The sequence below is a fragment of the Styela clava genome, chromosome 14 (assembly GCF_964204865.1).
Source record: "Styela clava chromosome 14, kaStyClav1.hap1.2, whole genome shotgun sequence".
NCBI classification, from domain to species: Eukaryota; Metazoa; Chordata; class Ascidiacea; order Stolidobranchia; family Styelidae; genus Styela; species Styela clava.
In genome coordinates this window covers 5,715,279-5,737,412 of record NC_135263.1, presented here as the reverse complement: position 1 = coordinate 5,737,412, position 22,134 = coordinate 5,715,279, and the positions used below count along the sequence as shown (strand labels likewise).

Below are 22,134 nucleotides of genomic sequence, written 5' to 3'. Positions count from 1 at the left end.
GAATTAAATAATCCCAAACCAAACTACGGCCGTAAGCATTTGGTTCGAAAATTCAGTCAAATCGCGTGCATTTTTTTATTGATGCCTTGCGCCAACTTGCGTAGATATGAACATTTTCGTTTTTTGAAACATCCATATGGCGCACTAATGCGTTATGCTGGAAAGTAGGTAACTGTCGTATTCTCTTCCTTAGCAATTGAAGATTAGTTTCGGCATGCTTCCTGATGTTTTCATGTTAGATTATTGCACTGTCGAGATAAGAGATTATTTAAGACCAAGACATACCATAATATTACTGTATTATGACGAAGAAAAATAGAAACCTACAGGCTCGGCATTTCCTTCTATATTTGATTGGATTTTTAGACATGCTTGCCGTAAGTCTCGTCGTTCCAGCGTTTCCCGTTCATATAAAATCGTTTGGAGCTTCTTCGACCCTGACAGGGGCCATAACATCTATTTATGGAGCACTACAATTGTTTTCAAGTCCTTTGGTTGGAAAATGGAGCGATTCCAGAGGACGTTTAAATGCCATTTCAGCTTGCCTAATAATTTCTTCTACTGGATATCTCTTTTCTGGATTTTTTGTTTCATCATTGGTCAGCTTGGCATTGCTAAGGATAATTCCTGGTATTTTTAAGCACACACAAGATTTATGCAGATGTTGCTTAATTGAAGAGTCCGGTCATAACAAAAATCAGGCAATAGGAAGTTTTAATGCAATTGCAAGCATTGGATTTATTATTGGACCCACTGTTCATGGACATTTGGTTGCGAATTTTGGCCATACTTATGGACTCTACATTAGTTATATGATTTGTGCTTCTCTTTTTTTACTAAATTTTTTAGTTGTGTCAATTTTAAGATTTTATCCAAATCATGAGTTATATAAACCCATGCCAACAGAAAAATCACACAAAAATGGATTTAATCACGAAAACGGTGTTACCGAAAACACAGCAAATGTAGAAAATATAACTGATGACCTCAAACGCTTCCAGAGAGGGGTTTTTGCTTCTCGTTTTTTGCTTGCCTTGCCAGTTTTGATGTTTCGTTCAACGTTTGTTTTATGGTTAACCCATTATCACCCTGATTTAGCCTCAACTACAGTTGGATATATTGTCTCGTATAATGGGTTTCTTGGGTTATTTTTTGGGTTTTTAGTTGGCACTGTGTCGAATTTAGCATATTACAAAGGCCATGAAGAGAAATTGCAAATGCATGCAAGTTGTTTAGTTTTGCTATCTTTTATTCTATTTTTAATTTCTTCGAAAATATCTGTGATTCTAGTAGCCATGACAACCCTTACTATGGGTACCTCAGTACTTCGAGTTTGTGGTGTGGTTTTGACTGTGAAATATTCAGAAAGTTGTGACATTGGACACATACAAGGCCTTGGATCATCAGTGTTATCCGTGGCCAGGTTTGGAGCGCCTCTGGCTAATGGCATTCTACAAGAATTATCTTTCTCAGCTCCAAATGCTTTTTCTATATTTCTCGGTTCATTGTCTATTGCAGTTTTTTACTATGATTCCTACTTATATAGAGAAAGAAAGTTGAAAATGTGATTTTTTTTTTTCGAATTTGAAAGATTAGAATTATGATGTAATTAATTTGATAAAACATTATTTAATCTATGCATTATTGCTGTAAATATTGCCAAATATTCGCTTTTCAATAGCCATGTCCATGTCAAAGTTTTTGAATTCTAGAATGTGATTTTTCGATTTCTAAAAACCCACAAGGATCTATTTTGTAGCACTGTGAAACAGAAAATTTTTGAACAAAATCATTAAGATCATCTGAATTCTTGAAAAGTATATTTTGAGTTTTTAAGTTTGGTTTGAACTCGCAAATTTGATCAGAGTATGGGTCTCAAACAGAGAGTATTGATAGAAGAGTTACTAGTAACTAACCTTGTGAGTTGTGACAGATTTGCGTAAATGTTGGTGAATGTTATTGGGTGAAAAAATATTAGTAATTACCAGTGAATTGGTAAATTTCACAAAAATTATCACAATTATTTTGAATAAGTTCGAAATTCATTACCGAATAAAATGAACATGTATTATACTCTTTCATCCTATGTTCATTCGAAGTCTGTACTATTATTCATATCACTGTTTAGTGTTTACAAATGTATTTATATTAGAAGGTGAAATTTGCCTGAATTTTAGTAAAGGTTTATTTTTGACTGGAAAACATATAGCCATATACTGTTGTTGTTTTATAACGATTATTTCATTTAATGCAGTTTGGTTTCGTTTCATTTTAATTTTACTGGAACTCATTTTTGTAATATGAAAGCTTAGATATTTATGTCAGCATGGATTTTTATTTTTCTTGTTTTGGGATTGTAAATTGGATTAGATCACGTATTGTGTTTAATATCGTTTTATTATAGAATCATGTATACCCAAGATTTTTACATTTTATAGTGAAGGGAAAAGATTAGAAAGTCGTTACACATTTATATATATTTATGTGCTTTTATTAATGAGACAGATGCATATGCAGATAGGCGTTTTACATCTTTGTTACAAACATGGATATGGAAAATCAGCCTCTAATATGTCCAATAGTCATCACTGGGCCTCCGTGCGTGTTGGTGAGGTAGTTGGCATGACACTTGAACTTCTTGAATTTGAACTATTTGTAAAATTAATAAATCATTTCATCAACTAATCTAAGATGATCCCCATTCAGGTGTCATCAACAAGATCCCTCATTGTCTTTTACATTTTCAGTTCATTTCTAACCCTGCCTATTATTATACAAAATTCTTGGATGACTGAACATTTGGATCCACTGTGAGGATTTATTAAGAGCTGTACTTTTTTGTCGCTTGATGTATTTTTCTAGGTTTTATTCGGTTTTGATGTTTCTGTATATGTGTGTTTGTTATTCAGGTTTTCTTGATATTTTTACAGAATTAAAATGAGTAATTTAATTCAAAAATTATTTCCTCTTCAAAATAAATTAATAAAATGCAGTTGTGTCAACATTAGGCAAAACTCGAACAAATGTATCGCCAGTAAACAAAAACGATCAACATATCCTGGGATGTACAAAACAACGGTTGTAAAACAGGATGGATCTACGTACACAATTCGGTATCCTGAACCAATGCGAATGATAAAAATGCCAATAGACATTGCTCCACTTAGTGATGTGGAACGTAGAAAACTTTGGCTGGCTCGACAAAATATAGTTGAGGAAGTGGAGACAAAAACCAAAACTGAAGAATTTGATGTTGATGAATACAAACATTTATGGAAATCTTAAATAGAGATTGAGCATGACTTAAAAGGAAATCTCACCCTGTTGCCAGAATTATTATTGAAAAATAAAATACAGTGCATATTGTGTTGATATAAACAACGGCATATATTAGTGATTGTGTTGTGTGAGTGCATAATTCATTTGTACAAACCACTAATACATCCTTACCTGGAGTATTGCTGTTATACTTTAGCAGGTAGATAAAAAAGACCAAAGATCGCTTGACACTCGATTTGCATTTACCAGTAAATTACAGACTACATGATCATTGAAATATTGCTTCGTAGTGTTTATTTCATAGATCTTGAACTCCAGGTGTTATTTCGAAAATATTGGCAAGAGTTGTTGGCAGCGGTTTCTTTCATTGTCTTTTGAGAACTTACCTTAGTGAACCTAATGCTTTATTACTTTGTATTACAAGTTTTCACTTCGATTATCACCATTAGAAATCAGAAATTATACTTGTGGCTTTGTATCTAACTAATATCAATGAATATATGCAACTCCACAGCCATGCTTGCAACCGAATTAGAGACTGAATTCACATTAGTTTTCTGTAGTCTCTTTCCATCCATTGTAGACATTCATTAAAATCCTGTCTTCTTTTGTTGGAGTGAATATCTGCATCAGTGGATTCTGGATACTGTGTATTCACCTGGTTATTCAATGAATTTTATTAACTTATTTAAATTTTATTTCCTATTTCGAACTTACCGTAAATATGATTTTTAGTTAAAATTATCTCTAGTGCTGAATTAGTATACGTATCGTACAATGGGAAAGAAACACAAGAAGCATAAGTCTGAAAGAAGACATGATGACGAAAGTAAAAAAATTTAATATTACCTCATCATATTATTTTATTTGTTAGTCTTCATATAATTGTTTTTGTTGTACTGGCTTAAATATGTCAGGAATATTTAATGGCAACAGTTTCGGGAAATATCTTCTACAGTAAACACTGCTCAGTGTCTTTGATATGACTTCTCATATTGTAAGTAAGCTCAGTTGAACCAGCAAGATTCTATTTTTTATAACCGCAGTACCTCTTATGCTTTCTCCCACCTTTGTAATTGCTTGACGTCATCTTCTGCTGGAAAATGGTGTCTCTGACCTGATAACTTTGATAGTCTATTCAAACGCTTCTTCCATTGCTGTTAAAAAATTGTACGAATTTTTTTTCCATAGATTCATTTAAATATTTTTCGTTCATATGTACGATGTTTGTTGCACAGTGGAAAAAAATAGCTGAATAAAAATATCAAAATTGGAGATATGTATATCACAATATTATCTGAAACTCCTCTTCTTGTTTTTCAGATGAGGAGAAGCCTCATTTAAAGATCGTTTTGAAACTTGGCGGAGAAGGTGTTTATGATTCTGATTATGCTGCCGGATCTCCCGCATCATTTACTGGAGAATATACAATTGATAACGAGAAATCTCACAAAAAGAAAAAGAAAAAACGAAGACATAATTCAGACGAACATGAACATACAACTTTAAAAATTAAAAAGGTGATTGTCAACTTTATCTTATGAATATTTTTTCAGCTGTGATATAAGGTTATATGTTATTTGATATAACACATAATTTCATGGTTCATTAGAATATCATTTATCTTTAACTTTTTGTGGCAAATGAAAGTTTGGCGTTTCGAGCATTGTGCTTTATGAGCGATAGGATTGCTGGATTCCTCACTGCCGCAGTGCGGTTCATGCATCTGCTGGTCGATTACTACTTCCTCCACCATCAAATCAAGCCCATTGATTTGAAACAAGGGACCTCCTGAAGTATGCACACCAAGATGGCGCACAACCTGAACTCAGGTCATGTACAAGGTTAGGTTTCAGGTTGTGTGACATCTTGGTATGAATATCTAGAACAGTGCTCATCAACAGGGGTTCTGCGGAACCCTAGGGTTCCGCAACACATGCAGTGGGGTTCCGTGAGTTTATAGGGTTCCTTAGGGGTTCTGTGTTTTGTTTTTTTCAGGGGAAATCATTTCTTGCTTCAGCATGTTGATGCGTCATTATAAATATTCTTGGACCACCGTGTCTCGTTCAAAAAACTACAAGTAGGCTAGTTCGTTAAATAGGTTTAGTCACAGTGCAATAAATAGACAAAACGGAACTATTTTCGGTTGTTGCGTCACTTTAGTCATTGTTATGCAACTAACAAGAAAAGAACGCCATTGTCGCACCATCGTTACATGTTGTTCAGCTTTTGTTGGAATATAGTGAAAATAGTGTAAAACCCGACTTTTTACTACCTTCAAAAATATGGAAAGGAATATTTTTAGATTTCGCTCCACAAAGAGATTACAGCAATTGCAAAGGAAGCATTAAAATTTCTGTGTCAATTTCCCAATACGTATTTGTGTAAATCATCATTTTCCCCAGCCGGTCGTTCTGGTGCCATTTTACTTTGGTTATTTTTTTGTCAACCATTAGGCCCTAAAGCTTCACTCATGGCTTTTTATTAGCGTGTGATAGAGCTCTATTCAGCAATATATGTAAAACGCACTCATCTAAAAAAAAAAAATTTTACGCCAAAATTCCAAAATTATTAGCGCACACGCCCCCCTCAATGCAAAAAATGTTACTTTTTTCGACGGAAATGCGTGTAGAAAGACATAAACATTCTAATGTGCGCCGCTACGCGTGAAAATTACCATTAATTTTACGTTTTTTTCAGGTTTAAAAAATCTCGATACCTCTGCCAAGTATGGTGCAGTCAAAATCATATTTATCAAAACATCACAGTGCCAGGGATGATATGTATGACTGAAAATACAGGCTATACCAATAATAAGTCATTATAAAGGATTGATATTGATTGATTTCCTCTCTGAGTCACGTCAACAATTTCACACATGTGACTGACGATTTTGAAATCCACGCTCTTTATACGATTCGCACTTTGCGTCACGGCTGGAGTCTCTTTTTTCATGAAATATACGACTCTACCATGAACATTAACTGTAAAACACCATTCATACCTTTTAGAGTTGGACTAGGCCAAATAATACTGTATATATGCCATCCGGCTGTGTTATGAAGCACATTTACACAAATAATTTTATCAACATGAACGATTACAGCTAATCATTACTGGTGTAGAATAAGTTTGTACCCATTCAATACCTAATCACAACCTTATCGAATGCAGAGATTCAAGAAGGAGTATGAAGAGTCATTACTGGCAGAGGCAGAAACTAGATCCGAACCTCCAGGAAGTGTTCCACCTGCAGCTCCTATCTCTCCTGATAACACCAGTCAATCTTCTCACAATACCTCATTCTCTCCTGCTCCTACTACAACAAAAATTATTATCAAGAAAACAATGGCTTTTACAGGTATTATATACGAATATTATAGTATTATACACGAAGTTGATGTATCTGGTTAAATAGGTGTGATAGATGATTGGTTGTTGTGTTGTTGCCTGGTGGTTCTATCACAGATAGAATTTTCATGTTTGCACAGAGTGAAGTGAGATAGATAGCTTATTATTCATATGAAAAACCACGGCCTCTTGGCCAGTTACTACCCGGTAGTTCATGTCATAAATAAGAATAGTTAACCAGTCATTTGTTTTGGATGCATTGACTTGATAGTGGAGTAAGCCATAACTGACAAGATGTTACATGAACCACCTTACAACAGCAAGGAGTCTCGCGATTAGCTGGTGTAACTTCATTTATCATTGTCAAGTTTTTGCTTTGCCAGATTTTTTACTTTTCACATAACTTAAACTTGAACTTGTCTTAAGCTTCAGAAAACATAAATAGGCTACATGAACTTGATCCATTTTCCATATTTTGGTATCTTCATAACAGTACACATATATTTTCCTTGGAAGCTCTGGAACACTCTTCATTCTCTTTTAACTGGCGATAATTGTTGCTACCTCTGGCAGAACAGTTGTGAAATTGGTGTTTAGCACTTAGTAGGCCCACACCGATCTATCCACCATATATTTTTCTGAAACAAAAAGTTTTTGTAAGCACTCAGCATTTTAAGAACTAAATAGTATTGTCTCTGCAGTGTGGTGCATCGTGCTAAGCGTTAGGAATACTCTTGCCATCGCACCTCTGGTTACCCTGGGTTCACGTAACCATTTACTCCACCTTAAAGTTCATGCTTCGGAAAACAAAAGAACTGGCTGATTAATCCCATACCCGACATGGAATGGTAACTGGATTAGAGGCCGTGGTTCACCATATGATTAAGCCGTCGTATCAGATTTTCTCTCCGTCAGGATAAATATATGTAAATTCCTAAATCCTAAAATCCTAGTAGGCCTACCAAATATGTTCTAAATCCAGTAAAAATTACTTTTCAGATTTGATGAGAAAATCTTTAGACAAATTATTGGAACATTTGCTAAGGCAATTAGAAAGGTAATGCATTCACATATCAGCTTAGGAAATTCTTGCTCATGTCAAATAACTTGGAATGATTGGCCAATGGTTCAACTTGATCAATTTTATCATCAATTAAATTTAAATTTAATTTTTAATTTTCTTACGATTGACCTGATATGCTTATTGCTTGTTCTATCCTATTATATCAGTGCTAATTACGGCCCGCGAAACGATTTAATATGGCCCGCCGAACTTGAGTGAAATAGTTTAACACTTTATTTTTGCATTCTAGATACCCCCAATTGTTACGTCATTATCACAGTTTTAGCATACGTGTATATTCGCAACAATTCAAATATACCCATATGCCATATCTTAATTACCCATACTGGTATCGGCCCCATACAGACCCCTCCCCTCTCTATAGGATTATGGTAGTTTGGATAGTGGATAATTTATTTCTTTTTTATTTATTTTGAGTTGTAATATAACATTGTAACATTCTGCAGGAAGGATCCACATGAAATATTTGCATGGCCAGTAAACGACATGATAGCACCAGGATATTCTGACTTTATTCAACAACCTATGGACTTCAGTACAATTAGGAAGAAAATTATTCAACATAAATATAATGATGTCAATGATTTTAGGGTTAGTTACACTTTGGACTACTTTGTTAGATCTCATCATATTACATTATTATTCTTCGTGTTGTAAGCACTGATTAACGTTGAGCAACTGCATCCGTCTTACTGTATGTGTTAATTTGCTCCGATGGTTCGACTGATTAAGTTCATACTCAGTGAATATCTACTTACTTTCTCTATTCTTGCGTTCAGAATTAAGATATGTTTTGAGTTTTTCAAATACTTCAAATCCGCAAATTCAATGGTGATTTTTTGACGCCTTTTCAAATACTTCAAATCTGTATATTGAGCTAATTCTACCACTCTAACTTTTCCACTTTACTTATAATTTAGGATGACTTCAAACTGATGATAGAGAACTGCTGCACGTACAATCGTCCTGAAACCATATTTTATGAAAGTGCAAAGAAATTATTGGCGGCTGGTTTGAAAATAATGAGCAAGGTAACATTACTCACATGAGAAAAATTCTCTTCAAAAAAGTGCTGATCGAGCTTCTGTAAGGCTGACTATCATCTGTACATGAGTCCTATTTTGATCAGATGAATGTAACAGAAATGTATTATTTGTGTCAGCGTGTAGCTAGACTCTGAATCACTTAAAAATTTATTTTAATTTGTCCCTTTATGGTTCTAATAATAAATTATAGATTGAATATTTACAGAATTTGTCTCCCAGTTTTATATGGTTTTTCATTGAATGCATTTTAAATTTGACACATTTTAACTTATTATTTTGAGATGTACAGCATGTAATACATATCTTACCTTTGCTGTGCATGAGTTACAAAGTGTCAAATTTGAATTGCTTTTGGTCCTTTCAACATTATATATATAAATAAGTTACTGCTGGTTTACAGAGAAAATTTCCAAAATAAGTCAGGTCTAGCTTTTTGAATTTATATAATTTGACTATCACTTGATTTAACTATAAACAAAAATTTGAACCAATTTTCTGATTTCAGGAAAGACTACTCAATATGAAAAGAAGTCTCAGTTTTCTTCATGACCTAAGTAAAGCTGAATGTGCATTGATCATGGGGTTACCCATACCTCAGGTGAGACCATAAATTATATACTCTTGCTTTGGAATACAAATTGACCAACTCATCTCTGGAATCGCGGTGGTTAGTGCATTGTGCTAAGCGTTAGGAATACGCTGTCCATTACTCTAAATCCTGTGCGCTATTAATATATGCGAGAGGATTGCTGGACTCCTGACTGTAATATGGTTGTAAATGTAACCACTGGCCATGTACGACTTCCTCCACCATCAAGTCCATGCATTTAAAATGAATAACAGGTTGACTATCCCCAAACCCTGCATGGACTGGTAACTGAGGGATAGTGGTTTACCACATGAATTAAGCCGTCTTATCGGTTTTTCACTTTCTTCCCTGGCATAAAATATTAAAATCCTATTTTATTCTTGAATGTGTCAGTTGTATGAAATTAGGGGCATGAATATGAATATTCGAAAACGGATTATTATTTAAAAAGTAGATTTTCATACAAACATATGGATAAAAAGTTTTTGTAGTATTGTTCAGAAAAGATTGGTAGAGTGCTACTTTCCTAGCAATTTGAGCGATCTCTTATTAATATCTGCAATTCTTTTCCAGGAGGACAATGTGGTTGATGTAACAGATATGGATGTTGAAGTTGGTACAGAATTAGCAATTCCTGGTGAAATATCAACAAAACAAGCAAAAGCTGATAATTCCACAGATGAATCAGAGTATGAGAACATTTTTTTTACATTGTTTATTCTTATAGTTCAAAACTAATTCACAAAGGCACTCCTGTAGTGTGTGTACCAGGTTAGGGTTAGGCCATAATTTTATACCGATATTCCTTATTTTAGTTCTATTACGAGTTCGGCGACTGTCTGTGTTAGCCGAATGAATATACCCCCTGCCCATAGGCTTCCATCCCTTTACACAACTTGATGTAAAGTAGGCGAACAAAATTAGTTACTGCCACATTGGTACACATACTTCTGGAGCGCCATGAAAAGTAGCCTTGTTGTAATTGCTGTTAAGCAATGCGTATCTATATTAACATTGTCAGATAATGATCTTAGGTTCAGACTCCCAGAGTGGAATACGTTGGTTATGCTGCACTGCACCAATACTTACTTTCCACACTAGAATAAAGCAGCCATGCATATCAGTTACGCCTTGTTTTGAAGGAAGATTTGACATCCCCCCAAATTGTCAATTCACTGGACAGCTAATCATACTAAGAGTCATTGATGCCCTAGCCATTACTTATTGCTTTGCGGTGGTTGTTGGGTTCATATGCCTCGGGGTAAATATGTTCGGGAGGATTGCTGAACTTCTATTCATCAAGTCTCCGCATCCAGAATGATTACCGGTAACTGGTTACCTATTTTCATACATGACCAGGACTTTGTGCAAACCGAACAGAAGGCTGTAGTGTGCCATATGATTAAAATTATCGATTTCATTCCCTAGGATAAAATGATAACCTGACCTTGATCTCAATTATTTGTTATTTTCTTTAGTTTTGATCTCCGAGCACATCCTGATGCGATAAGTTTCACAGATGCTGATAATGAAGAAACTGTTGCTCCTGATGTACTCAAAGCTGCTAAAGAAGCAAAAGAAAGATTGGATAAAATGTGTCCAAAAACTAAGGTAGAACTTGTCTATTCAGTATTCTGTTATTTATGGTTTGGCGTATATGTTTACCCATTTGATTGACTCAAAATTACTAGAAGATTTTTTCAAGATGAGTCTGACCTTTGGGGATGGCTTCAGTGGCGAGTATTAGCTAGGGATTTAAAGCAAAAGGGTGAAAATTTTTATTTTAAATTTTTCTGAAGGTGTAAGTGTTCTTGAAGCTGATTATAGTTTGAAGCAAAGTTCACCAAAATATTTTTAATGAAAAGTTGCAAGGGGTTAAAAATTTAAGAATAGCCTATATGTTTCCTATGTTTCTCTCATTTTCTGGAAGCAGATTTTTTGGCATATGGTTATCAGACAACATTTGGAATCTTGATATAAATATATCCATGTACAATTGTGTTTGATTGTTTCAGCAAGGAGGTTTTATTTGTGCAAAGTTCGTAACTCGATTTCTAGGACTCAGTAAAATTCTGTTATTGGTTTCTAATATTTCAGATGGGATTTCTCAGAATCGATGAAGTTGGCAAAACAACATTTAATTTTCTAAATCCTGATTTACCAGGTAAATATTTTATTTGTTGGTAGAAATGTGAACGATCGGTTACGGCTTCCTCCACCATCAAATCCATGCTTCCGAAACCTAATCCCATACCCGACATGGACTGGTAACCGGACGAGAGGCCGTGGTTTGCCATATGATTAAGCAGTCTTATCGGTTTTTCCATCCCCTGGGATAAATATGTGAATCCTATCCTAGCTCAGGAATAGGAATAACTCAGAAAATCAGGAATAACCTCACAAACAGATATTCAAATGTTGAATAAATTTTCTTCATTTTCGTATAAGTAATTTAGAGAATCATGGGTTTTGTTTTTTAGGGCCACGATTTGAGAATATCATTTCAAATATCTTGAAGTGGCAAGGGCAACTAGACCATATCAGAATCCAATCGAAATTTTATTTCTAAAATATTTTTCAACGCCAATTTTTTGTTTGATTTCTGTCGTCAATTCAAATTGATCATAACTGATTGCCTCTGAGTTCATGATTTAAAACAAATTTCCTATTTTTAGACCCAGAAAGTAATGTTGTTGATCTTGGTACACTGACTGGACGATTAGCAAATGGACTTGATGCCTTACCTGAAGCTAAAGAGGATAAAAGGAATAGAGTAACTCCTTGTAAGTGTTAGATTTGATGATACACGAACACTTTATAAAAAATAAAATCAATGGGATGCCAAGGGCCAAAAACATAAAAAACAAACTGAAAAAACAAAATGAAATATTAACTAGATTCCAAAATGACTTAAAATATGGATTCTTATTATTACTGTGCTTATTACTGAAATAAGACAGTGAAACCTCATTTCGATCCTATTTATTTTTTTCTATTTCTATAACATTATTCCAAATTTCAAACAAAAATCAATTTTGTTTTATTCTCAGTAACATATTTAAGCTATGGACCATTTGGGTCATTTTCACCGACATACGATTCAAGAGTTGCAAATATAACACAGGAGGAAAGTGATTTATTATTGTCTGCTTATGGAGGAGACACTGAATATTTATTTGCCAAGAGGTTCGTTGACTTTTTTTCATATTATTCTCAATTCTTAATAACAAATTTTCTAGGTGATCTGGTTATTTATTTTGTATTTTATTTAAACATCTCGAGGCTGTTCTTGGGGGTACTCCCGTAGTGTGTGTATTGGGTTAGGTCATAATTTTGTTCCGATTTTCCTTATTTTAGTTCCATTACGAGTTCAGGAAATGTCTGTGTTATCCAAGTGAATATACGTAGGTTTCCGTTCCGTCCGCCCGTAGGTTTCCGTCCTTTTACACAACTTGATGTAAAGTAGGCGAACAAAATTATTTACCTCCATATTGGTACACATAATTGACGCAGTTCTGGGATTGTCCTCGTGTGTCAGTAGAAAGAATGATGTTTCGACATAATCATAAGTTTTCTTTTACTTTACTAAGTTTTTAAATTAATTTTTGTTTTGGAATTGGCGGCAATTCGTTTAGAGTCTTGTTCAGAGCAGTTGTGGTGCAAAAAGACTTGTAAAAGTTTTAAACTGTGGTATTTTAAACATTGTTATTCACCCACTATTTTTTTGTTTATTCATTTTCATTTGCTTGTGTAGGGTGTAGCATCTTATTTGGAGTGACGACTTGGGATGCCTCTGTAAAAAATTATATATGAACAGTATTTTAGGTGTTTGGTAACTCCAAAATCACTTATATTGTAAACTATTGTTTGTATGTATGGATGAATACAGAACAGAAAACAGAATAAAATTGCTGTGAATTACCTCACCTGTTTTTTTAGGGTGATGGTAGAGTTGGTAGGAGAATTTAACTGACTAATGAATTATATTTCCAGCTTGCATCATTTTGTGAAGGATTCCAACAGTGACTTGATAAATATGGTGGATGATCTTTTAGATACTTTAACTCATGGAGCTCACAAGAGAGCAATTGAAAGTATTGATAATAAACGAAAATTGGTAATTGTTGTTTTTTGTGTATAATTGTGTCAAGGATATCCATATTCTCGAAGTTTTGTAACCTGCTTTGCACAATCGGTTTTCAAATCTTTTGACTGAATTTATTCGACAGCAAAATCATGGTTTATATTGATTTATGGTTTATTTTCGGCATATGTTTTGAATTTTAAAAATTTCTAAATTTTTTTCAACCTTTTGAAGTAAAATTGTTAATTGTATTGTAAATTTAGGAAGAAGCAGAAAAAGCAAAACAAGCTGCAGTTGAGATAGGACAGTGTGAGTATGAGTCACTATAATAATATTCTCTCTTTGAATTCAGAGATGGCATTTTCATACTCTTTTTGTATTTATAAACTCGTTATTAGAGATCTACAGTGAGTGCTTCCGACCTAGCCTGCCAGCACTCGTTTTATCTAACTTAAAATTTCATGATCCACGGCCCTCGATCGTTTAATCCATTGTTCCAGACTGTGACATCCTGCACTCGCTAATTTAAGTTATTCTGATTCAAGTATCTTCAGTGAGATTAGAATGCTGCTTGTTTCTTTGCTGTCTGGTTTGCATAAGATAAACCATTGGGAAAATAACCTGCTTAAACGCATTTTCAAACTATTTGTAAAGATTATATAAATATAAACCTAGAGATAGTTCAAAATACTTTGGTTGTTCATTTGCATCATTAAAACTTGTGTATATTTTCCAGTTTCTCAAGAAGTGAAAAAAGAAGCAGACAAGGAAGAACCTTCTACTTGGTGAGATTTCTATCTAAATCTTCTGCAATAAAACTAGTGCTCAATAGAATGATGGAAAATTAGAATGTTGTTGTGAGTTGTCTCTCTTTGCCTATGGTTTGTTTGAATTATGCCTTATGATATTTATCCATGCATCTGAAATTATTGGTTAATTATTCTCACCTCTGATGTGAACGGGTAAGCAAACATGAGACCATGGTTTGCTATAGAGTTTCTCTTTCCTGGGATAAATATGAAAATACTACCCTATTTCTAAACCGTTCAACAGTATTAAACAAATGAATACGGTTAAACAACTAACCCAAAATCCAGATTCAAATTCGTAAAAATTTAATTAGAATTTCTGATTAATAGTGAAAATCAATACTTGTGATGAATTTCAAGAAAAACATTTGAATATGAACAGCTGAAGATGCCACTACTAATGTTCCACTCCTTAGAATCATCCGATTGTTTTTTATTTTTTATTTGCTCAGCACCATTCAAGAAAAATTGGACAAAGCAGGCGAACTTGTTGTTAAATTAGAACAAAAACAGAATGAGAGGTTGAGTGAAAAGCCACCACTCGGTCAATCCAATTTAAAAGGACCTACTGTTGAAGAGACTGCCATAGGTAAGTTGCCACTAGGGTCTCTCAAACTTGGCCCGGCCCACCTATACGACTTCTGAGAGCAATGAGTGAAATCCTTCACCATGTAATATTTGCAATAACAACATTAATTAGCAAATTGAATGATTCATCTAGTTCTTGAACGCATTCATTCTCTTACTTAGGTTTGCCAACTTTTTACTATTAAGCGTGATAAATAAAAAAAACTCATTAAAACCTTTTGAAAAAAAAACTAGGTTTTTTTTATCGATGATTCTCTTGAAGTGGGCTAAGGATTAGGAAATTTATAGTCAGAACTATACTAAGTATTCTTGTCTCATGATGTGTCCACAGCGATCGAAAATAGACCAAATATGATTGATTCACACTAGGTACTCTCGTAGTGTGTGTACCAGGTAGGGTTAGGCCATAATTTTATTTCAATTTTTCTTTTAGTTCTAGTTTGGGGACTGTCTGTGTTAGCCAAGTGAATATACCTTTTGCCCATAGGTTTCAGTCCCTTTACACAACATGATGTATAATAGGCCAACAAAATTAGGTACGGTACCTCCATATTGGTACGCACACTTCTGGAGCATCCAATATTTTTGATGTATAGAATAATTATGAATAGGGAAAGATATTATATTCTAATCAAGTGACTTGATTTTCAGCTTCCGAATTACAAGGCGAATTGACTGATTTGATCGAGCACACTCAACCTGAACAAGTCAGCAATGTTGATGGAATAAGGAAAGCAATTGGAGTGGATATGTCTCAAGTAGAGTCAACTTCTTGAAAATTTAAGAGACAACGTTTCAGTATGATGAAAATGATATACAACTGAGAATGAAGAAGATTATGTCTCTGTCCTAAGTGTGGCCCAATGGAGAGAATTGTCTGCCTTTGTCTTGTGTTTTCCTAGTGGGTTCAACAATCATATTATTGTTGGAGAGGTTTGAAATACCTTATTTGCTCGTTTTGTAGCCCGGGCCCATGTTTTTTTCAACCAACTCACTAACCGGGCCCTTATTCAAACCGTCCCTTATTCAAGCACAGGTGCTTGTTATTTTCGATCGTTACAATAAATAATATATTGCTATTTCCAGTTCTCAAGTATGATTAAAACGAGAATAGCGAAAATTTTGACTTTTTCTACGCACCGCAGGTACAAATCCGCAAAAGAAGAAAAGTTTTGCGACGCCCTATCAATATTGAAACGACGCACGACGCCCAGTTTGAAAACCATGGTGTTATGTAATCAATGCTATCTGTTATGTACTTGGACGCCTAAGGCGTGAGTGTTATCTACCGGTGCTTAAAATTCAACAGCGTTGTGACAAAAGCGCTTCTTATTTCCTATTGTTGTCTACCACTGAAAAATCAGATTTTACATCAGGTGGGTATTCAAGCACGGGCCGTTAAACTAGATCGGGCGGTAAAACGAGCATATACGGTACTCGTGCTACAGGGATCAATTTAGCTCTATACAGCAGCGATATAGCAATAAAAATGTGACCATGGCAAAAGATTTATAGATAATAGTAAAAAACTGCATTCAGGTTAAGATGTCATTGGGAAGAGGGAAACACCTTGTTCGTTTTTGCTTTCCGAGGCCGAATGCCACTCTGGCTCTTAAATTACCTACCCAAGTGATTTTGGGTTATCAAGTTAATTGTATTATAATACAACAGGTGACCACCAATTTCCTCCCAATTATTTATCGTTTAATAAGTGTCTCTACCAGATACCTTTTCCAGTGCTGCTTAGAGATGTACCGATGTATCGGTATCGGGTATCGGTATCGGCAATATCGGTCATTTTTTCGGTATCGGCCATGTATCGGTATCGGTTAGATTAAGGCCGATATTTCCGATATATTTACCTTTTTGATTTGGTCCAGAATGTTTTAAAAGATAAGTTGGAATACTACTTTCAATTTATTTTTTGTCTGTAGAGATCGTGAGCTATGAGCCATACATGTCCCCACCCTCGCGAGAGAATAGGATTCACATGTTTTTAGCTATTTATCAGCCAAACTAGCTCAACTAATTTGGCTATTTTCGCTGTCAAATTTTTATATTAACATTTTTAATATTATATAGTAATTATGAAGAAATATGTCAACATAGCACATAACAAAAAGCAAGTAGGCGCCCAGTTTTAAACCATACAGTAGAATTGGGGTCCTTATTAACGGCACATGGACTTTTAGCACGGGTATAAATTCTGACTGTTTGTCGTCAAGAACGACTGTCATTTAGTCCGTCATAGGCTTGCACGTAATTTACGGATTTACGGAATTACGGAATTATTTCGAGTTACGGAAGGGAAGTTACGAATTACGTAAAGTCGTAATTATTGGTCGAGCGCTTTCGCGATTGAAACGAGCTCTCTTCAGAGCAGTCAATTCCGTCGATTGTAAAAAATTAAAGTTTAAGTAAAAGAAGTTAGAGTTCCGGTATTCGCAGCCGTTTTTTTCTCTCTTGTTAGGCAGATGGGGAAGGCATAACGCGTCATTTACTAACCTATTATCAACTTATCTAGGATGGCCAATGTACATATTAACCGTAGATAAAGAATAGAATTGTGTTGAGACCGATGGACGTCAACACACCTGGTTTCAACTTCTTCGGGTGAAATGACTAAAGAATGTAAGAGATCAACTTATAAAACATGGTCTTTTTGTAAATGCCGTGATAATTAATGTCGCGCTTATCAAACAGCAATATAAAGACGGAAGAGAAATTGCGTAATGAACCGACGCAACTTCGTCTTTTCGGCATCGGTAAAGCGATTGAGACGGCAGAGAAACAACAATACGACGGGATTCCCAGGGTTTTTTCTGCGCGAGATCCATTTTCTATTACAAAATCTTGATGTTCTGTTACCGATTTTATCGTTATATATCTGTCCGGACTTGGCATTTCTCAATATGTTTTTCACAATGCCTCGCAATATGTCGGCCAAATATGATTACCTGTCTTTACCAAATGCGGCAACTTATTTTGATTTATCGTCGACTCGAATACCACCGGCACTCGACCAAACTTGTGTCAATCTTGGCAAATAGGATTGTCGACTTGAGTTAGAAAAATAAATTAATATTTTCATGAGTGCAAAATAAATGTCACAAAATGCATTGTTTTGCGACATAACTTGGTATTTTCAGAGAAGGCATGTCATATAAGTACGGTATTTTAAATAATGCGCAAATAATTAATATTTGATCTAAATTTATCGCAAATAATGTTATAACTTTTAGGCCGCGAAATGATTTAATGTAGAATGAAGCATGGAATTCGAAATATCGTCAATAAGTCGGCATCAATAATTATCATAAAATGCTAACTAAGTAGTAAAGTCGGATATTGTAGAAAACGGTGAAATAACAAGTCTTCGTCGCGAGGCAAGCGAAAGTATAATCAAACGAGAGAATACGCTTGTAGTTGATTATTAAATTAGCAACCCGGAATTTTTATTAAGTCGTATTAATACGTTAATACGATTTTAAAAAAGTGAACTATCGTTTCCTAAATATATTACCAGTGTTGGTAATGATAAAATTGATCGCATAAAATTTGGTGATAAAGTGGATAAAAAAAATCAAAGCTAATACAAAAGATAAAAATCAGAATAAAATTATTTTGAATTCACTTATTGATATTTGTCTTTAACATCTGTAGCCGGCGTGTAGTACTGCCGGGAATATGAAAACCAAACTCCGATGTCCCATTCGGAATAGAAGTGGATTAAATTGGTTGTTATGATAGGTTTAAATGTGTGAAAAAAATATCGCAATTACGGGGTCATTACGTAATCGATTTGGCCGTAATTACGGAATTGATTTTTGTCAATTACGTGCAAGCCTAGTCCGTCAACATCGATAAACTAAATTCCGACACAATTATCAGTCTACGCAGGTATTAATTTTAATTTTGTTTAACTACACAATTTCTTTATAGATATTTTGACATGACCGCCTAGAGTTAGACTAGATTGTCTCAAAATATATGATAGCAATTGTAAAATAATATAAAATAGTAAAGTGAAAAAACCTCCTCGACGGTTATAGGTAGGCCTTCTTCTTGTCGGTGCTGATTGATATTCTTTCATGTTGGCTTTGTTTTATTGCGGCGACGATTACGATTAGCCACAAAATAAAATATTTGTAAAATGCTTTTAATTTGAACGTAGGACGGCGGCGCTAGAATGTGTGGGCGATATTCTTTTAAACATGAATAACGATATTCGAAGGTCGCGATATTAACAATAAATCTGAATTGGACATCCCGGATCAGGATTTTTCTAATTGAACACCGAGATTACTAGCCTGTATCTTAATCAGTTAAAGCATCTGGATGCCAAACATCAACTTCATATTATGTGATATATCTCTTTTTCGATCTGAAATAATGTGTGCTATGAACAACGCTCAAAGACCATTGTTTTAACCCGTCTGCCCTACACAGCACACCTAATTAAGTAATAATTACATAGTATCGGTATCGGAATATCGGTAGTATCGGCCTTTTTGTAGTATCGGCGTATCGGTATCGGTATCGGCGTTTTTAGTTGGTATCGGATCGGTATCGGTATCGGCGAAAAAAGTGGTATCGGTACATCTCTAGTGCTGCTTTTTGTAAGCTATTAAAAACAGAATTTTTCATGATTACATGTTTTGTATTCGTAAAATAGACTTTTTTTTAAATAAAATTTTTGTTAAAATTAAGCATTGCTATATATTAAATACTAGAGTGAGGGTTTGAACAATATCTTCTACAATGAGTTAGAATGAAAGAAAGGTTTCTTCAAGAGGAATAAAAGGTAGGAAAAGTTTGATTCATGGATTTGTCGAAGAGGCTTTATCTGTTCAACCATTGTGCTTGGTGGCAGAAAACCCGTCATCTTCATTTTTTATTCTGAAATATTCCAGGGAATAAATACAATTTCTTGCATAAGGTGCTGTGGAATATGGGCATTTCCTTGCAATTGTGAAGGTCCGATCCAGGCGAGTGACACTGCATTCCTTTGATGACGCTATTTACCGATGTCAGCATTTCTGCAAGATCGTGGTTCTTGGCGTTTTTCGCTAACACTTTTACAAGTGCTTCGATGTACCAACTTCCATGATGAGTGTTGCGCATTGCCGCTTGCCCTCGCTGAGTTGCATATCCAAATAGCATGTCCGATCGTGTAGGAAGACGAGGTTCGTCAAAGCTGTAATCAAACGTCGACGTTGTGCACCGAGATTTTCTGATCTTTGCGCCTCCGTCGATCTCATCGATTCCCCTGTCATAGAGATCCCCTCGACACGCTTGTACAAAGAATATTTTAGGTTTGTTCCGTAAATTCGGACAATTAGCATTGTCGAAAAGGGATATTATATCTTCAATCACTAGTGTTTTCCCATCGCGGCCATAGACAACTCCCTCTTGTCCGTGGGTAAGGAGGGCGACGACGCAAGCGTCGCGTGATTTATGATTTTCATTGCGCGCAAACGTCTCCAGAGAGCTGCTTATCTCTGAGGCAGTACGATTTTCCACAAGAAGTGTTTCGAATCCTAAATGATGTAAAACGGATCCAAGATTTTCTTTATCTAAATTTCCTCCTTGTCTTTGCGGGAGATCAACTCCGTTGTCGAATTCAGTCACATTTATGATAAGCGCATATCCTCTCGGTCGTGACGTCATCTTATATCCCCGGTTGTAGTTTCCCCGATAGAATTCTAGTGTGGACTTTTCGACCAACAAATTGCTAGGACCATCATGAGAGTCTATGGGATTTTCCATTGAGGTCAAAATATTTTCTTTTGCGTGGAATTTCGTATCTGTCCTGTCGCGTCCTTCGAGCAGGTTCGAGTTTTCATCTCGGGGACCTTCGTCAAACTGCAGAGCCTCCGCTAAATAGTCCTGTTGCGTCTCTTTTAAACCAGTTACTAATTTTTCAAATGCCAGGGGTCCTCTCGTGGGTAATATATTTAAAAAGGCGACATTTTTACCAAAAGTCGTGCATTTCGATTCGATTTTTTCAACCATTCTATCGCTTAAAATTCCTTCTTGAACCAGATATTGCAAGAGTTCGCTGATGTCCAATGATCGTGCCAATAAAAGCCTATTTTTCTGTAATATTTTTTTGCTCAATCGATCCATCTTTCATTAATTATAGACGAATACCTATCGTCTCACTGAACAGAGATACCGTTCACTAAAAGAAATCCACAAGAACATATTCCGAACGACCCCGCCGGTTCTTGAATTTCAACGAATGTTTACTTTCGTTAGCCCTTTAAAAAAATGGCGTTTCTCTCTTTAATCTTGTCTCTCTCGTCTTTGTTTCTCTTTATGTTTCTTTTATATTCTCACATGTGCTTTCCTATTTCAATACGCTCGAATAGTTTCTGAGTGCAGAGATAAAATGAGATTAAATTTATTAATATTGGACACGTCAAGCCTGGGGCTTCGCTTACGGCTAGCCTGTCTTTTACTGGTTAGCGTAGGGGGCAGTCACAGTTTGAAATTGCTATATTAGATGCTAAACTTACATTGTATATATATTTTTTCGTATATATAAATATATATATACAAATAGGCGTGATAATATTTTATCTTTATTACTAACCGTATTTTCCGAGCGCTCATTGTTTTATAACCTAAGTTCTGAAGTCATAACAAAAACATGTTGGGTTTAGTTTTCAATAAACTCATCTCTGCAAAGCTTGGGGACATAATTTTTTCTTTAACTTTATAAAGCCATTTAGAGAGTAGCTTGATATTTTTTCACTAATATTCTATGTCACGAGTTTAAATTAATGTGTAGCGAATTAATGGGGTCTAGCGAAGTACAGGCCGTAAGTAGTTAAATGACAGCAAACAAAAATGAATTGTGAAAATAAATTCTGTGACAGCGTAAATAACGCAAAACAAAAATGTAATGTAAAATATACAGCCCAAATTTTGAGTTTTTAAAGATAAGTTTGTCTTGTACGGAAGGCTATTGATATCCTATTTTGCACGACCTGCTTAGTTTAAAATTGGATGGGTATGATTTAATTTAACGCTGAATTTCATTCCGCCAGATCACCCTTTTTTTCAAAAACATGAAAATTTCATATCACATTTTTTTGCTTTACAATATAATACTGTAATAAGGAGTTGTTCTAGTTTTCACTAAGCTGAATCAACATGTTGAATCGCCGAATTATTTTTGTATCAGACCCAAAAGACATCACCACAATCAGTGAATTTAGAAATTTGAGAAATGGAAAAATGTTTATTTGCCTTATTGACTTGCCTATATACTGATATATGAAATCTTTTTCTGTTTC

General features: G+C 35.0%; 3 protein-coding genes across 3 annotated transcripts; 2 read left to right on the top strand and 1 right to left on the bottom strand.

Moving 5' to 3' along the window:
* The first annotated feature begins 6 nt into the window (after positions 1–6).
* On the top strand, positions 7–2,938 carry LOC120341080 (major facilitator superfamily domain-containing protein 9-like). Its single transcript, XM_039409508.2, has one exon. The coding sequence runs from the start codon at positions 303–305 to the stop codon at positions 1,566–1,568; it is 1,266 nt and encodes a 421-aa protein (XP_039265442.2). The 5' UTR covers positions 7–302; the 3' UTR covers positions 1,569–2,938.
* Positions 2,939–3,280: 342 nt separating this feature from the next.
* LOC120341078 (bromodomain-containing protein 7-like) lies at positions 3,281–16,531 on the top strand. The gene is made up of 17 exons (XM_039409507.2): positions 3,281–4,108; positions 4,603–4,799; positions 6,454–6,640; positions 7,630–7,687; positions 8,161–8,305; positions 8,635–8,745; positions 9,266–9,358; positions 9,923–10,038; positions 10,828–10,960; positions 11,447–11,513; positions 12,025–12,132; positions 12,400–12,535; positions 13,343–13,466; positions 13,697–13,742; positions 14,170–14,218; positions 14,695–14,831; positions 15,482–16,531. The coding sequence occupies exons 1-17, from the start codon at positions 4,057–4,059 to the stop codon at positions 15,604–15,606; spliced, it is 1,884 nt and encodes a 627-aa protein (XP_039265441.2). The 5' UTR covers positions 3,281–4,056; the 3' UTR covers positions 15,607–16,531.
* Positions 16,532–19,457: 2,926 nt separating this feature from the next.
* On the bottom strand, positions 19,458–21,135 carry LOC120341081 (caspase-2-like). The gene has a single exon (XM_039409509.2). The coding sequence runs from the start codon at positions 20,957–20,959 to the stop codon at positions 19,718–19,720; it is 1,242 nt and encodes a 413-aa protein (XP_039265443.2). The 5' UTR covers positions 20,960–21,135; the 3' UTR covers positions 19,458–19,717.
* Positions 21,136–22,134: the final 999 nt, after the last annotated feature.

Bases quoted from the DNA above. Each gene is read 5' to 3' on its own strand.
- LOC120341080 (XM_039409508.2), top strand. From the start codon at position 303: ATGACGAAGAAAAATAGAAACCTACAGGCTCGGCATTTCCTTCTATAT.
- LOC120341078 (XM_039409507.2), top strand. From the start codon at position 4,057: ATGGGAAAGAAACACAAGAAGCATAAGTCTGAAAGAAGACATGATGAC. The intron at 7,688-8,160 runs GTAATGCATTCA...AACATTCTGCAG, and splicing joins TTGCTAAGGCAATTAGAAAG to GAAGGATCCACATGAAATAT. The intron at 10,039-10,827 runs GTATGAGAACAT...TATTTTCTTTAG, and splicing joins AATTCCACAGATGAATCAGA to TTTTGATCTCCGAGCACATC.
- LOC120341081 (XM_039409509.2), bottom strand. From the start codon at position 20,959: ATGGATCGATTGAGCAAAAAAATATTACAGAAAAATAGGCTTTTATTG.